An 18,323-nucleotide genomic window follows, 5' to 3' on the forward strand; every position below is an offset into this window, starting at 1 on the left:
GATAAGAAGATTTGCTTAGTAGATTTAACTGTTTCAGCAAATCTTCACTCAGCCAGGTTTGATCAACCCCGTCAGGGATAAAGACGTGAATTGTCTAAACCTGAATTAGATAGTAGTAAAACCAAGAAATATATAAAATTCAAAGTGCTATATTGAATAAAAACATGTTTCCATTATAAGTAATATAGTTGTCAGAAAATAAACGAACACATTTTCAATTCTTACATCTACTAATACAATAAGTCAAGATATTTTATGAGGATTCGTCAATTCGCCAATGTTTTTCGGCAAAAAATTTGTTCTCTCGCCTTCCCAATTTACTTTTAATACATTTTTTCGTGGAACAAAAGGGAGTTGAATAAATGATAACATTTAAATATTTTTGTTTAAACCTTGCAACAACAATGACAAGTCAATTCACAGAACCCCATCTTAATTGTTGGCTTCAATACTCAGGGCCTGCTGTAGACAGAATATACGTGATATTTTTTACTTTGCTCAAATATAACCTTTGCCAATTAAATGTATGGGACTCCGTTAGAACCGGGCACGGCTCGTTAAATCTTTTTAATTTTTCCTTCATTATCTTCCCTTTTTTTCAAATTAAAAGTTTCGATTTAATTGATGTAGTGTTTTCCAATAAGAATTGTACGGTTATCTACTTTGCCCCTTTAGAAGCCGGCTGGTGGGGTAGAGTAAATAAATGACATGAAGCGCTTGCAAATTTCGGTAGCGCATCCTCTGTCTATTCCATATATAACCTCTTCACCTAAAACACGCCTCTAAATGGCGCCTCTGCCTCTGCCTCTTCCTCTGAACCCGCCTCGGCCTCTCGGCCTGGCTTTGCTTGTGTTTGGCGGACTTTTCGGCCGTAACGCCTCAATTCGTTCCGTACAACCGGTACTTTCCCTCCCGTCCGTGAAATACGAAGCGTATAGTTCAGCGTTGAAGTTGGAGTTGGTTAACTCGTGACCTATGGTCACCCAGCCCGGTCTGATAGTCGAGTCACGACCGAACAGGTGGATTCTGGAAGGGATAGTATAGATAAGAAATATTTACTATTTTTGAAAATTTGATTTGGCTACTGAAAAACAAAATTGGATGCCCTAACCATCATTCAAGATATCATTTTTAGGAAATGGCAGTAAAACTGGTCGGTTTTGTCCGTTTTTTAAAAAATATGTATGTTAAGTTGGTATTACCTAGTAGGGTGCTAGTGTCTGCGTGGGTGCGGCTACCTGTATGATGCACATATTGCTACGTCGACGCTGCGTAGGCGCTAACCAAAACACAGTTTTAGTCGTCTAGCAGTACATCTTCAAAAAAGATGAACAGGTTCTATTCTGACAGAAATAACAAGGCTAAATCTCCTTTAAAAAAGAAAATTAATAAAAATAACATCTTCACCTTCTTCGTCCCAAACAGAAATGCTCCATGATATGAAATATTTCAATCGGCTTCTCAGTGCTTCCGAATTCGGGATCCTCTGATATGATTAGATCTATATCCACATTTGCATGTATGAAATCCCCATCCACCGATCTCCTCACAGTGCCTTTTATTCCCATGAGACAATGTTCCTTTGTTCGCTGGAATACAGCATTGTGTTCCAAGTTCTTCGAGTGTCCAGGGTTTTTTATATTGGTCTTTATCCAACAAATGTCTTCGCATCGGCGGAATCCCCACTTTTTGAGGCATTCTCGGCCCATGTCTAAACCTGTGGAGTGAAAGTCATTTTTATTATTCTGAAATGGAGAAAGTTTGTGCATTATGTTTTCTTTCCCCGTAAACTCTTTGGTTAGAACTGAAACTCTTTAAGGCGCAACCTGGGTTCCTCTCCATTGAAACTAAAATCAGAAGGATGATGAAAATAAGATGTACATAATACTGGTAAAATCAATATCTTTACTGGCCAGAATTGATACATTAACTGTGCCCATCAGGGGTTCTACTAGTAAATAAGACAAGAGTCATTAAAACATTTCTCTGTGAGAATATCTTTTGACCTATGGCATAAATTTATTTATATATGCAATCTGACACAGAGTGCCGTGTCTTGTGCCGTGTGGTTCCCGGCACCAATAAAGAAAAGAATAGGACCACTCCATCTCATTCCCATTAATGTTGTAAAAAGCCGCTAAGGGATAGGCTTAGAAAATTGGGATTCTTCTTTTAGGCGATATGCTAGCAACCTGTCACCATTTGAATCTGAATTCTAGTGTTAGTGGCAATTTCACTGGAAAAGGAGGTACCAGTGAAGGTTACAAGTCACAATACCTTCGGAGCTGCCGCACCACAGGAAGATGAAGGACCTGGCTTGCGCGATGTGCTGCAGGTCCAGCGCCTGCACGTCGGGCCAGCGCCAGCCCGCGCCCAGCGGCGGCTCCACCAGTATCACGTCGAACTTGTTGCCCATTTGTTTCAGGTCAAATGTCTGAAAGAAATGCAAATAAAACTATAAACTACTATCTAATCTAATATATTTAAACAAGCAATTCTTGTATATATATAATCAGGATCTCGGAAACGACTCCAACGATTTTCATGAAAGTTACAGATTAGGGGCTTTTCGGCTCAAGGAATCGATTTATCAAGGTCCTAGGTTCGAGAAAAGCTCGGTTCCCAATATATATATTAATTTTAAAAACCGCGTTTTAAGAAACTATATCAGCGCCATCTCTGGTAGACCGAGCAAAGCTCGGCCAACCGGGTACTTATCATTATGCCAAACAGCTGAATGTGACTTATCAGTCTTTTCACGACTGTTGGTGCTGTTTACCCTGCAGGGGATATAGACATTACTATATATTATGTAAGTGCTACTATTGTTGTAGTTAATTCAAAATCTTGCATGATAAGGCAATAGACATGATGACAATTTGTTTTTTGTTTTAGTGTTAATTTAGTTTCACAACAACTAAAACATTGGTCAAATAATGGCATCAAAAAAAATAAACTACCCAAGATATACAAGGTAAGATAACACATTATTTGGATGAGTCCAAAACATATAAAACGCTACTCAAGTGTGACGTCACAACTGAGTTTCTTGTTCGCATCATGAACTTTATTTGTATGGCAGCTACCTTAATTATTGCGTTTATGGATATGATGTCTTAATGAAAGTTATTCCATATTTTTGTTTATTCACTCCTGGCATAGTTATTTTAAATTTCTTGGACTTGGTTCCTCTCAAGAAAGGTACACAACTGGGCTCACACCAGGATGATTTATTTTTTGATGGACTAAAAACTTTATGAGTTCTAAGTTTCCTAAGGCAATTAGGTTGAATCATATCAATTGACAGACAGTATGTAGATTTTTCCATACCCATGTTTACACATCAGTTTGTCCGGGCTATTTCCAAAATTCTTATCTTTTGAAAATAACTTGAAATGTTGATGATACGTTACTATCACAAATAGTGTCAATTTTTTAAAAATATCGTGCAATATGTTTATAACACTTAAGTTCATCTACCCCTTGATGGGATAAGTTCACAAGTTATCAGCAACATTTATGTATTTCTTTTATAACTATGTACTGTATTTCTTTTATAACTATTTCTTGTGTCCATGTAAATTTCTATTCAATAAAGATATTACAAACAAACAAACCTTCAAATCACACTTTAGATACATGGGTGGCGTAGCAGTCTGTGCGATCAGATCATCCTTCAACTTGATCAGCTCCCGTAGTTTGGGGTACTCCTCGAAGCGATCCGCGAGACCCACATCACGGATGAAGTTTTGCGGCCGCTGACCCGTGTCCACGAAGTGCTGACAGTAGTCATTATGTGGGTTTGATGATTGGGTGCCCTGTAATATGACAACATATAATCACAATGAGCAAGAAGAATGAAATTTTTTTAATTTTTTTGCATCATACCTTATGAGTAATGTTATTATAATGTTGTTTGTAAATGTATAAATGCTATTATTATTAAGCCTTATTATAAATTTTACATTTTAATAAATTCATTTAGATGATTATACAACTAAACGTATCTCGTTCGTGTGTTAAAAAAATATAAATTGAATGAAGATTGAATGAAAAGGTAGATGAATCTTGATGAAGTAGATTGTTTTATGGCAAGGAGAAAGATGTAGCCCTCTCTGCCTATCCTCGAAAATGATTTATAATGTTTTAATATAGATAGTAGGTACCTTCAAAAATGTAGAAGAATCCGTATAGACAAGCTCATCAGGCTGTTCTTTAGGAGCTAATTTATCGCTTCCCTCTCCACCGGTTTCAGCCGTAGCAGCCTTCTTTGGAGGCACATCCAATGTAGCACCTAATGCATGTCTTAATTCACTCACACTAGAAACACCAAGCTGTAAAATAAATAATTTAAAATAATAACACAGCAATGTTCGCAACTCAATCAACAAGTGAGGTTAGAATCTTACCGTTTGCGCTAACAACTTTTTTCGCTTTTGTGATCGCTCTCGTAGTTCTTTTAATTTTTCACTCATTTTGCGGACGCTTGTTGGTCAATGGTCGAAGTCTTTTTATTACACAGAAAGTCCTAAACAATAAAACTAACTTGGCCTTGGCTTGACTGGCGTCTAGTTTTTTTTTATTTATCAAACATACAGTTAGCTTGACATTGACAGTTTAGTTTAGAAATCAAATCATCAAGAATGATTAAGCCGCGTACACACATTGGGCCAACCTGGGAAATATAAACACCAAACCAACCTGGAAAAATCATAAATGACCTCTTGACGATCTTTGACGAGGAAAAATTAAGTGAAATGCCTGTAATTATATATACATTGTTCTTTTTTTAAACCAGACTAAATAATATACATTTTTTCTTTTCATTTTTCACGTCTGAAGCTTGCATTTTGTATTATTTCCAGGTAAGAATGGGCCAACGAGGCCTTTTGAGGTTATATCTCATACTCCGTATTCAACGGCATACTTCCTCAAATTGATCTGCGGTCTACTCCTCCTCTCAATGGCAGTCTATTCTTGAGTACAATTAAACATGTGGCTGTGTTCGAGTATCCAATTAGATTCTTATGACACCCAGCAAATAAGTATTACCTACTTACTACGGATAGAACAGTCGCCCTTTATCAGATTGTTTTGTATTTTAATTAATAGATATGTTTTATTGTTATCGCTATAAGAGATAACGATAAAATTTTATTTTTAATGAAGATTTAATCTCTTCAGTTCGACTTATACCTACATATATTGCAGCTCGCTGGTAGATACTATTTCTATAACAGTACAGTATTTCGTGTCAATAAAAGAAGTAGATAATAATTATTTACTAAAATTTATTTCAGAACACTTAATAATAAGACTAATACTGCTACCAGGATCCTGGTCTCCTCCATCAAGCAAACCATTCATGCCACCACTCCCTGATTAATCGACATCCTAATATTTGATAGGTACTAAAAGTGGAGCTATCTTTCAAAATACAAATTTGTGTTTATATCTTATTAAGAAAAGCGCCGTCGGCTCTTTCCGTTAAGTAGGTATGCATGCATTAGAAGGCATTTAAAACAAGTTTATAGGTTTGAACACAAAAAAATATACGGTCGATTTGAGAAACCACCTCCTTTTTTTGAAGTGTTTACAAAAATACGTTATTTGTAACTAATACTGCCATTTCTACGAGCGTGAAATTGTTCTCCTGTTGGCCTATGAACGGCTTTCCATTCATAATATTCAGCCAATCCAAACAATTGCACAACAGAATATTTATCATTGAACAATTCATCGACAGAAAAATATAAAACCACTCGATTTTCGATTGGTTCAAAGAATAAAAATTATATCGTTAACATTTTGAAGGCAAGAACATCAGAGAACTGTTTCAGACTCCACTTCTACAAATTGGAATAATCAAATAGGTATTAATAAAATACAGGAAACCTGCACATTCAGGAAACTGGATGTGTTAACATGATCGATCCAATACGGGTTAGGACGGTTTACCTACTTGTAAAGGTTGCGGAGGTCAGACGGGAGTCGCTTCGTGTAAAAACTCACCCATTCCAGGGTTCATAGTCAAAGGCATACCTCAAGCTCCTCTGCTGAGTGGTAAGGATGCAACCGGGACTAAAAGCCAGGAGGAAGAAGAATTAATAAAATACACATTGCAATATTTCCTCATTTCTTAACCCTTTCCATTCTATGGATCCATCATCAATACTACTCCCACTAACTAACGATAATTAACGACTCCCGCCGTATTATTGCTGGCGCATTTCTCCGGGGCCACGCACTGTCCTCGGGCGTCCCGGAGAAGCCCGAGTTTGCAGTGGCACCCCAGGGAACACCTCCTAGGCCTTCCCAGGCACAGGTTAGCGTTACATCGTGCTTCACAGCCGTATCGGCAGACGTATTCTTCGTTAGGGTTCGAACATTTCTCTGGAAAAAGGTTTTATGTTATGTTAACATTGTATATCATTATGGAATGCCGTGAAGAATAAAGTTTATTTTGGTGACTCTCTACGAGTAGGGCTTACATATCATATGTACTTTTTGGTCTTTGGTGTCTAATCATAGATGGTATATAATTTCCATTCCATCTGATGGAATGGAAATTATATACCATATTCAGTAGAATATTCATCTCTTCTCTCACAGGTCTACTGGAAGAGATTTGTATTGAAATAAGTACCACCTTTGTGCTGCAATTTCTGTGTTAAATGCTGCTGTATATAATCTTCACCTTTTGTAGGTACTAAATTGACAGAGAATTGACCCAAAGCATACTATGGGGGCTTACATAAATAAGCACAGCTGGAGTAGGTACAATAATAAATACATGGACCATGGTCTGTCAGACTTCACAGTCATAGATACCCTTGTTCTTGTCCAGAAGAGTCAAGGTCTCAAATATGAAATAATGATGATATCATTCAACAATAACTCTATCATCCGTCACCAAGATGTGGGTGAACACTTATCTCATTAACCTTATATGACAATACATAAACCATAAACGTGTTCCACAATATCATCCATTAATCAAGCCCTTATGTTCAATCGTAAATATTGAAATAAAAATTTACAATAAAACTTTACGACATAATTTATTTCGGAGCCGATCGTTAAAGTATTACATATCGATTTTTTTACAAGCTCGATGAGGTTATTGAACCATTATGGCCTAATTTATTAGGAGAAATCCATCAGAAATCAGAGTACTTACTTCTGATAAAGAGCACATGGAAAAAAGAGAGAAAAAATATCTAGGTTGGGATGGGACGTCTGTTCTGTGGCTAAAAGCAGCATCATGTAGGCAGGCAGTTAAGAAAAGAAATTAATCAATTTTGAAATTATTTTCCGTGCAACGCCTGTAACATACATGAACATAGTCACGTCTATATCCTTTGCTAGGGAGACATAGCCAACAATCTTTAAAAAGCCACGCTGAGGTGCATGGCTTTATGATGGAATTTAAATCCAAATAGTAACAGGTTGCTAGCCCATTGCCTCTAAGAGGAATCCTAAGTTAATAAGCCTATCCCTTAGTCGCCTTTTACGATATCCATGGCAACGATATGGAGTATTCTATTTTGAGTGCTGGAAACCACACGGCAGCCTATAACATACGAACACATACCACGCCTTTAGCATTTCCGCTATCCCGAAAGGTTGTTTGCACATCGCCTACAAAACATAATAAGTCTACCTTAATATTCATAATGCGCGTACAAAGAAGCGAATGGTGCTAGTACACATATACCCATTTTTTTCTTAACTAACAGAGAGTATGTTGTCTCAAAACATCTTACGTGGTATACAATCCTTGGCATTGACGCAATGTCCACTCCTATGCCTGAGGAGAGGCGGTTTGCACAGGCACCCGCTGGTGCAGATCCTCAGAGGACAGTCGGGGTTCGGGTCCGAACAACTTGGCTCGCACCAGCCGCAGGAGAAGTATTCCTCATCAGGAGCACAGTCGTCTATGGTGGTGTCACCGCCGCCTATGGTTTCTTCGGCTGTGCAATATTATTTATATATTTATGTAGATACATCAAGGAAAATAAGAATAAAACTTAGAATAAAGAGAAATTCAGTACTACTTATATATGTATATATATATACATATGTATGTATGTATGTATCATATAATAATGCCGTGTGGTTCCCGGCATCAATACAAAAAAGAATAGGACCACTCCATCTCTTTCCCATGGATGTCGTAAAAGGCGGCTGAGGGATAGGCTTACAAAATTGGGATTCTTAGGTATTAGGCGCTGGGCTAGCAACCTATTTGAAGCTCAATTCTATCATTAAGCCAAATAGCTGAACGTGGCCATTTAATCTTTTCAAGACTGTTGGCTCTGTCTACCCCGCAAGGGATATAGACGTGACCATATGTATATATGTATGTCAAATCTCCTTCTATGCCACCTCCGCCTGGCCCAAGCAGAAGAGACAGGCCGAGGTTCTTGCTATAAAACATTGCAAGAAGCAACATCCTTGCTTGCTATAAAACATTCCTAAGGTGGTTAGAATAGGACCACTCCATCTCTTTCCCATAGATGTCGTAAAAGGCGACTAAGGGATAGGCTTACAAACTTGGGATTCTTTTTTATGTATGTACCTATGTATGTATTATAATCTAGATACAATTAATGGGTAAAGTTCCTCTGAAATGCGGAAGTCACATGGGTATCCCTTCGTATAAAATTGACTACTCAATTATGGATCGTAGTAATTTGTGAACTCCTTTCTAGAGAGATAAAAACGCAAACATACAAACATACATATAATCACGTCTACATCCCTGGCGGGGTAGATAGAGCGAACGTGAAAACGCAACCGGGTCTAAAGAAAGCAACAGCGGACTAAAGAGTTCACATAAAAAGTTCAAATAACTAGAACTTTCCTGTTGCAAAGTAGATTCAAGAAGAGGTACCTATTAGAGAGAAATACCTAGTGAAAATGTATTATTGTACTATTTAACCTAAATAGTACAATAATACATTTTCATCATGATTCAACTAATTACTGAGATGTAAGAAAAGATCAGAAAGAAGAACACAACGTATAAGAAACAGCATACTTTATTTTCAATAAGTAATAACATAAAAACTGTATTAAAATACACAAAATAAATAACTTAATTTTACAATAAATATAGTTAATCTATAACAAACACCTTATTCTAAGTTTATCACAATCAAAAACGTGGCACGTATATGTAGATATTAATATCTAAAAATAATATAAGTGTTGTTAATTGACACATAACACACAGTGCATTTTATAATAAGAGTTAAAATGTAAGGAAAGTACATACATACATACTTATATAATCACATCTATATACCTTGCGGGGTAGATAGAGCCAACAGTCTTGATAAGACTGTCAGGCCTTGTTCAACTGTTTGGCTTAAAAATAGAATTACGATGCAAATAGTGACAGGTTGCTAGACCATCGTCTAAAAGAAGAATCCTAAGTTTATTAGCCTATCCCTCAGTCGCCTTTAACGACATCCATAGAGACGCGATGGAGTGGTCCTATTCTTTTTTTATTGGTATCGAGAACCATACGGCACCAAGGAAAGTAGGACATAAAAAAATCACTTCATATCCTAATCTTGAGGTGGAATACTGATAGCCTAAACTGTTTTAACAAAAAAAAAATACTGATCATAATAGGTACATACCTAAATATCTTAGCGATTATAACTCGAATAACGCTCAAATAATAATTTTCAAAATTTACGACGGTTATTAAGGTCGAGTTACATTTTCTTGAAGTATTTATTTACGATAAGTTAAAAATAGACAAAGTTTATTATGCAATTATTTTAGCAAAGGAAACCTCATTTTATTGTAGTCATAAACCTAACCTTAGTTGAAGCAATCAAAGTTATACCACAACTAGCTGTGCCCGCGAATTCATCAGTTTCCCCGTTTTTCACATTTTCCATTATTTCATCGCTCCTAATAGTTGCAGCGTGATCTTATATAGCCTTCCTCGATAAATGGTCTATTCAACATAAAAAGGATTTTTCCTGAGATTAGCGCGTTCAAACAAACAAACAAACTCTTCAGCATTATATATTAGTATAGATAAAATATATATAGTAAATAAATAAAATTAAAAGTGGCTATGTTAAAATTAGTTTCTAACATTCCGTGCGTGCTAATCTACACTAATTTCCCAAGTAACAATTAGGCGCTAAAGTAAGATTTATAATAAGTCTATAAAAGCGCTAACTAGATTCTAAAGTGGTTTATGGGTGTAACAAATTAGTGTTAGAGCGCGCTCTAACCCTACTTTACCCCCGAATTGGGCACAATTTTTATATTACTTAAGGTTGTATAATGACGGTATACAAGAGTTATGGTAATTGGCTAAGAGGTACAATTAGTGCTATAAGAAAGTTATTATAGCGGTAACAGGATCTCTTAGCGATACAAGAGGGGTAAATAAGCGTCAACTGACTCCTTAAGCGGTACAGTAGAGATACAAAGGCGTTAATTATATTTTCAAGCGCTAAAAGGGAGGTAAATAGGTGTTTTGTAACGGTCTGAACGCTATTCAAGATAATTAAACTAATTTTGTGATCTAATAATAAATAATTTTATTTTCAATGGCTATAAGTTTACGACTAATGATTTTTATATTAAACAAAAAAAAGTGATATTGTATGGTGAGAAAGGAAGCATATTTTTGCTGCGAAGGGAAGTACACTGTGAATATGTTACATATTTATTGGCAAATAATTCGAGCGCCCGATGTATGTTGTCTATTTACTGAAAACTTTTCCACGTATTTACAACAATTTTTGTTTATTTTGGTTGCGACGCCATTGTCAAAAACAAGTAGTCAATATAAGAAATACAGTAGTGACCTTAAGCGCTATTACTTTACCTTTAGTCACAAAAAAGTAACAATAGACGCTATAGGATCTGTTATAGCGAAAAATTATACTCCTATTTGACTTAAGGTAATGCAAGAGATTTTTGTATAACTTCAAGCATTTGGTTCTATATAAGATTAAATAAACACTATTGTAAGGCTGGTAGCGCTTATTAACGCTATTGTGCAACTTTAGGTTCTTGTAAAGAGTTTATTATCACCTGCATAGCACTTTTGGAGGTAGTAGCTAATTCTTATTCTTATTTAGATCTTAGAGTTCTAAGATTCACTTAAAGCTATAACACAAAATGCTGTGCATGTACAACAGTGTTAAGATTTGCCATAATACATCCATAACCTTTAAGCTCGCCTAATTGTCGCGCTTGTAACTCTGTATTATAAGTAGAAGTGATATACGTTACTTGGTACGCCACTTTATCGCCAATAGTCATAAGTGTTGCTACTGTAATGCCTTTGTAGCCCACTAAGTAACAAAATAAGCTCTAATCGTCGCCTAAATGTTTGTTGGGTTTACATCATTGCGAAAAAATGTAAATCCCATTCTATCTACTGATTTATCTACTACAGACCTTCGGGACAATCCTCCAACTTGACGCACGCGCCACTTGGAGCCTTGTAGTAGCCGTCCTGACAGAAACACCCTCTCATGCACTCGCTGGGGCAGTTTGGCTTGGGGTTGCTACAAGTCTTCTCGCAGACTTCGCACAGTTTGAATACCTGGCGAGGACCGCATGATAACATAGGAATTGGAGGTAGGAAAGCCGCTTCTGTAATTATAAAGGAAACAATGATGATACATACATACATACATACATATGATCACGTCTATATCCCTAGCGGGGTAGACAGAGCCACCAGTCATGAAAAGACCGATAGGCCACGCTCAGCTGTTTGGCTTAGTGATAGAATTGAGATTCAAATAGTGACAGGCTGCTAGCCCATCTCCTAAAAAAGAATCCCAATTTTGTAAGCCTATCCCTTAGTCGCCTTTTACGACATCCGTGGGAAAGAGATGGAGTGGTCCTATTCTTTTTTGTAATGGTTCCGGGAACCACACGGCAATAATGATGATGATACGTTGAACACGTAGCATTTGTTATATCATCTTTAACCAAGTTATCGTTTCTATTAGAATTTACAAAAAACCCTTCCGTGTCGGATGCATAAGTGCCAATTAATATTATGCCAGGATAATTGTTTCGATCGAAATAAGAGCTAATTTGAAGAGAAAAATAATCTCGACGTATCCAGTGAAATGCAAAGAAATCAATTATTGATAATTATTCAGCGCATCCAATCCTAAATGAGTTTAGGCAGAAAGAAAGAAGATCATCCACAAACATCAACCACTAAATATCCCTATCAGAATATTACAAATGTTACAAGAATACACTCACTTTTGATCAAATTCCTGCTCGAACACTTCTCATAATTAACGCATCTTCCGTCCTTGTCCCTCACGAGGTCTCCCTTACAGAAGCAGCCCCGGGCACACTGTGCCGGGCAGACCGGGTTCGGGTTGTCACAGGTCCTGTTGCAGGGCTCGCAAAACCTGTACTCCTCGTTTTCTGGACAGTTGTCTTCCCGAGGCTCAGACGTCTCCTGTTTTAGACCAGCAGCTGAAATGAAAAAAACATTTATTGAGATTTGGATTTTGATCAAGAGAAAGACTAATAAACTACGAATTCTTCTTAGCGATAGGCTAGCAACCTATCACTATTTGAATCTCAGTTTCATCATAAAACCATATAGCTGAACGCGGCCTTTCATTCTTTTGCCGTAGGCTCTTCCTACCGCTGAGGTCTACCCCGTAAGGGACAAAGACGTGATTATATGTATGTATGAAGAATAAAATGGTGAGCATAACCCATAATACAACATGTTTAAGATGAATGGCTGCTCTTGTTGGAACCAATTAATTACGAAGATGAGAGACTGATTTTTGATAGCTCTTTTATAATGATACATCATATTTACAATCGTTGCTGAGCGATATTTCCGGAAATACAAAAAAATTGGTTACTATTTTCATTTACTCGAATTTTAAATATATACCCTGTTCTAAATCTAAAAAAAAAAACAACATAAATCTACATTTGCACGAACGATATCTTCTAATCGAGGTCCTTTCGCCCCTTATGTTCACCCTTTTACTGTGAGTGGACCCTTTTCTTTCGTATCGTGTGGATTCAAAACTACCCACATGTTATAGCTTATCGTAGATGAGATTTGTTTTCTAAACTCCATCTGTTATGCACGTATTTACGCGGTTAACTTCAGTTGTTCTATTCGATTCGATTCTATTAAGTTTTGTGAAACTTAAGTACACAAGGTGACCTTAAAAGCCCATAAAATTCCATTGCTGCACTAAGGCTTCCTAAGAAATGGGGGGATTCTACCCATAGTTACAAGAGAACCAGTGTCTTAGTGTTAGCGTTCTACGTCTTAACTTAGCCTTAAATCGGACGAATTTTTAGCACCAATTGGTCCTTTTTTAACAACAATTTTAGTTGCTGCAATTTCAAAGGTTTGTTTGTTAACTTTTTATTGTCCTAATAAAGAAATATAACAAATTATAAAACAGTCATTGGATTAGAAGAATATGTACAATGGCGGATTTCTTCAAGTCAACCAAAATTACAAGGAAAGTCCATAATCAAAGCGGCAGCACATAAAAAGCATTGAGCATGCGTTATAATAGTTTCAGATTAGACCAATGGGACACTCACGCGTCGGCGGGCACTCCGCCAGCTGTACACAATGGCCAGTGGAGTTCCGGACCTGGCCCTCCTGGCAGTAGCAGCCCTCCCGGCAGATGCCCTTGCAATCAGGTACCGGGTCCAGGCAAGTCGCCTGACATCCTCCACAGGATAACAGGCGCTCGTTCGCCCGGCACAAGCTGCCCACTTGACCTGGAACAATGTACATATAGTCACGTCTATATCCCTTGCGGGGTAGGCAGAGCCAACAGTCTGAAAAAACTGATAGCTGAACGTGTTCAGCTATTTGGCTTGATGATAGAGTTGAGGTTGAAATAGCGACAGGTTGCTAGCCCAGCGCCTAAAAGAAGAATACCAAGTTTGTAAGTCTATCCCTTAGTCGACTTTTACGACATCCATGGGAAAGAGATGGAGTGGTCCTGTTCCTTTTTATTGGTGCCGGGAACCACACGGCACGGCATGGGACAAGTTTTTTTGAATATCGCTGAACCGAAAGTTTCGATTGACGCAAGAATTTCGTGTCATTATTATATTTCTGCGAACTTCTAGTTTTGGAATTAACTTTGACTCATTTCCTTAATGGTTTTATCCAAGGTTTGCTTACAATATTCTCTTACAATGTGTTCTGTAAAACACGCATTTAACGGATGCATTCATTGCAATCTGACACATGTCGAGTGACATTTGACGAATTTACTAACAAAACCAAATATTATGAATTTTCAGTGTCACACGGTGAATTAATTAACTTTACTCAATGTTAAGGCAGTATTCGATTCATCAGATATAAACAAATAACTTATACGATATAAAAAAAAAACAAATTTATAAATTTCTAGATCCGTTTTATTTTTATTTTTTCTTTTCTCTTTTTATTATAATTATTAGTTTGAATACTGGTCTAACAAAAAAATATGATCGTTTTATATAAATATAAGATTTAATTATTTTTAGTAAAGGGTGATATTAAATTAATATCATGTCATCAAATCAATAAATCGTATCATAACAATACATTAAAATTACGACTCCATCTTTTTTTTCATGGATGCCGTTTAAGGCCAGAAGCAGTCAATCGGTAGCGAATAAAAAATAAGTTGTGCGAGACACTTCTGTACCGACGTACATTGTAAAAGTCTATTAAGGGAAAGGCTCTTGATGCTAGCAACTTTAAGTCCTTTTGAGACTATTGGCTATAAGTGCCGTGTGGTTCCCGGCACCAATACAAAAAAGAATAGGGCCACTCCATCTCTTTCCCATGGATGTCGTAAAAGGCGACTTAGGGATAGGCTTACAAACTTGGGATTCTTTTTTAGGTAATGGGCTAGCAACCTGTCGCTATTTGAATCTCAATTCTATCATCAAGCCAAATAGCTGCACGTGGCGTATCAGTCATTTCAAGACTGTTGGATCTGTCTACCCCACAAGGGATATAGACGTGACCATATTTATGAGAATATTGGCCCTGTTGACCGCGTGAGGGATGAAGACGTAATATGTACGCATGTAGGTATATATCAGACCCAATAGGCTCTGTCAGACCCAATGTTTGACTGGTAGTTAATGCTTCTAGCATTAATTCCGCCAATTGTGCTGTACAATTTTATTAATTATAAATAAATATGTAACTATACTCGTTACACGCCCAACTGTAACAAGAGTTAAGGATACAACAAAACTCCATGCAAGTTTAACTGGTTCTCTGATCAGACAATAGATTACGTAAATGTTAACATAACATCCTGCTACACCAGTAGGTACAGACAGACGGTCAGATCAATCGCTTGTTAATAATTACAATTGACAAAACACAGGAGAAAGCGAACGAATAAACAAACATTGAGTGTGATTTATTATCTAATGAGATAGGATATAATAATAATTTAATCTTACAAGTTAGAAGCGGCTGAAAGATAAATTTTTGCGCGTGCCGTGTGGTTCCCGACACCAATACAAAAAAGAATAGGACCACTCCATCTCTTTCCCATGGATGTCGTAAAAGGTGACTAAGGAATAGGCTTACAAACATGGGATTCTTTTTTAGGCGATGGGCTAGCAACGTATCACTATTTGAATCTCAATTCTATCATCAAAGGAATACATTTTTATTATAATTGCAATTTTAAAATTTAAAACGTAAACACAACTTACTTTAAAATGTTTTAAAAGCGTCGTAGGCTGAGTGGTTAAAGTATCCGTCACAAAATAAGAAGGGTCAGTCTCTCTCCTTGTAAGTATGTTTGTACGCGACGGAAAATATGATGCGGTTTTGTTAGTTGTATTGATACCTATCGGTCTATGGTTAATTAAATGACGTATTATCTATGGATCTTAGATGAATATAGTCATGCATTAATATAGTGATATAGTCAAATAATTACTCAGAATTCTTTAGATAGGTTCCATCTTGCGATACCTAATGCTGTGAATTTTCACGCGTGTAAAAAATAATCACAGGAATATTTCGAGTTTGTGAAGAAAATGCTGCAGCGCAGTTTGTCACCGCTTCTTCTGCACTGACGCTTTGGAAGCGGCTGTAAACTTAGTTTTAAATAATTTATCTGACGACAACCAATATTGTGAAACCTAAAGATATGACAATTATTGTGTAAAGTGATATTGAAATGTCCAAAAATAATGAATTAAAGTTATTGAATTTAAATTTTTGCATTAGGTGTATAACATGGTTGGTTAAGGTTGCGATCTAAGAGTGAATTCTCTTAAAATATTTAAAGTTAAACATACATACATACATATGATCATGTCTTTATCCCTTACGGGGTAAACAGAGCGAACAGTCTTGAAAAGACTGATAGGCCACGTTCATCTGTTTGGCTTAATGATAGAATTGAGATTCAAATAGTGACAGGTTGCTAGCCCATCGTCTAAAAAAGGATCGCAATTTTATAAGCCTATCCCTTAGTCGCCTTTTACGACATCCATGGGAACGAGATGGAGTGGTCCTATTCTTTTTTTTATTGGTGCCGGGAACCACACGGCACAAAAAAGTTAAAAATGTTATTATAAGTAAGTACATACCGAAAATTCCTTCGGCGCACACAAAAACAAACAGACACACAAACAAAGCTCGACACTCCATGCTTATCTCACTAACACTATATCACCACTGACACAAAGGCTCACGACCATCACCTTATATCCATATGAGCTGTTACGTTGTTCTACAGAATATATACAGAACAGAAATTAACTCTTGAAATAACATTTCAAGATGGCCTCGCTTGATGGTAATAATTGATTTGTTAGTACATTCATACACATAATCACGTCTTTATCCTTCACGGGGTAGACAGAGGCAAAAATCCTATTTTTACTTAGATACACATATTTATTAAGATACATATGCATTTAGTCACGTCTATATCCCTTGCGGGATAGACAGAGCCAAAAGTCAAGTCTCGAAAACACTCAAAGGCCACGTTCAGCTGTAGGTATGGCCTTTATGATGGAATTGAGATTCAAATAGTGACAGGTTGCTAGCCCATCGCTTACAAGAGAAATCATGGGAAACATTTGAAGTGTAGTAAGAAGCGATTACTCTTCGTCTCCGTCTTCTTGTTTCCTCCTGACTGAAGTCCAGTTCGTAGCATGACACCCACGACGCCGTTTTTATACGGCGGCTGATTGCGATTTCTCTCTTGGGCAAGTTAGGTTATGTTTCAAATTCAGTTTAGTTCTTAAACGCGAAACAGTTTCCGTCTAACCTCTGTGACCTTGCAGGGAACTTAATCAAGCTTGGATTATTGATAATAAGTAATCATGGCATGACCATTGAGCAGACACTCTTTTTGGCTTCATACATGAAATGGATCTCAATTCCTATAACTATATAATTACTAGCTGCGCCCGCGACTTCATCCGCGTGGAATAGTTATTTTGGGCATCATTGAAGCCTTCAAGGAAGAACAAATTATTCATCCTATCCTCTCTATTATTCATCCTATCCTAATGAAAAACGGGGTACCCCGTTTTTCATTATTTCTTCGCTCCTTATAGTTGCAGCGTGATATTATATAGCCCGAAAGCCTTGCTCGATAACTGGTCTATTTAACACAAAAATAATTTTTCAATTCGAACCAGTAGTTCCTGAGATAAGCGCGTTCTAACAAATAAACAAACAAAGTCTTCAATTTTATAATATTAGTATAGATTTAATATGCTGATAAAGTTCGAGTTAACCGTGGAGATGTGAACAAGCTATCCTTCTGTACCCTAACTATTTTGTGGTTATAGTCACCAAGCGAAATGACTAGTTCGTTCGTAATTATAATTTTAATCCGACGTTAATTTTAAACGAGGTTTGCAGGCAGTATATTTTTAATTTTAGCATACATACGTATTGCACTTTTGCAACGAGGAAAAGAATGCATTTTAAAATATTTGTAAAATAAAAAAAAAAATTACGTGTGCATGACTTGTATTTTTATTTTGGTTTTACTGTCGATGGTATTCCACCAAATTTTAGTACATATTATGATTTTTCCGATTAATATTTAGAAATAATGTCTAATAAGCCAATAATTTATTGCAACTATGACATAGTTCATCGTTGTTCCTTTTTGAGAATATTATTTATTTTTCTGAGATATTTTCAGTGGTTTCGCCCATAATATGACAGGTAAAGCAGTTCTTTCTTTCTCAATTTAAATGTTTTAGATAATTTGATGAATAAAGAGAAAAAAATACTCTACATATTTACCTGCCGAAAT

At 36.7% G+C, this 18,323-nt stretch overlaps 2 protein-coding genes across 2 annotated transcripts; both read right to left on the reverse strand.

Annotated features, from left to right (window-relative positions):
• Positions 1-150: 150 nt before the first annotated feature.
• Positions 151-5,047, reverse strand: LOC106138815 (N6-adenosine-methyltransferase non-catalytic subunit). Its single transcript, XM_013340096.2, has 6 exons — positions 4,410-5,047; positions 4,167-4,334; positions 3,618-3,818; positions 2,278-2,434; positions 1,408-1,717; positions 151-1,026 (listed from the first exon to the last, which is right to left on the reverse strand). The coding sequence occupies exons 1-6, from the start codon at positions 4,473-4,475 to the stop codon at positions 783-785; spliced, it is 1,146 nt and encodes a 381-aa protein (XP_013195550.1). The 5' UTR covers positions 4,476-5,047; the 3' UTR covers positions 151-782.
• A 282-nt stretch (positions 5,048-5,329) lies between these two features.
• LOC106138817 (zonadhesin) lies at positions 5,330-16,721 on the reverse strand. Its single transcript, XM_060948912.1, has 6 exons — positions 16,633-16,721; positions 13,603-13,785; positions 12,271-12,492; positions 11,443-11,640; positions 7,767-7,973; positions 5,330-6,393 (listed from the first exon to the last, which is right to left on the reverse strand). The coding sequence occupies exons 1-6, from the start codon at positions 16,691-16,693 to the stop codon at positions 6,188-6,190; spliced, it is 1,077 nt and encodes a 358-aa protein (XP_060804895.1). The 5' UTR covers positions 16,694-16,721; the 3' UTR covers positions 5,330-6,187.
• Positions 16,722-18,323: the final 1,602 nt, after the last annotated feature.

The sequence above is a fragment of the Amyelois transitella genome, chromosome 17 (genome assembly GCF_032362555.1).
Source record: "Amyelois transitella isolate CPQ chromosome 17, ilAmyTran1.1, whole genome shotgun sequence".
Taxonomy (NCBI): Eukaryota; Metazoa; Arthropoda; class Insecta; order Lepidoptera; family Pyralidae; genus Amyelois; species Amyelois transitella.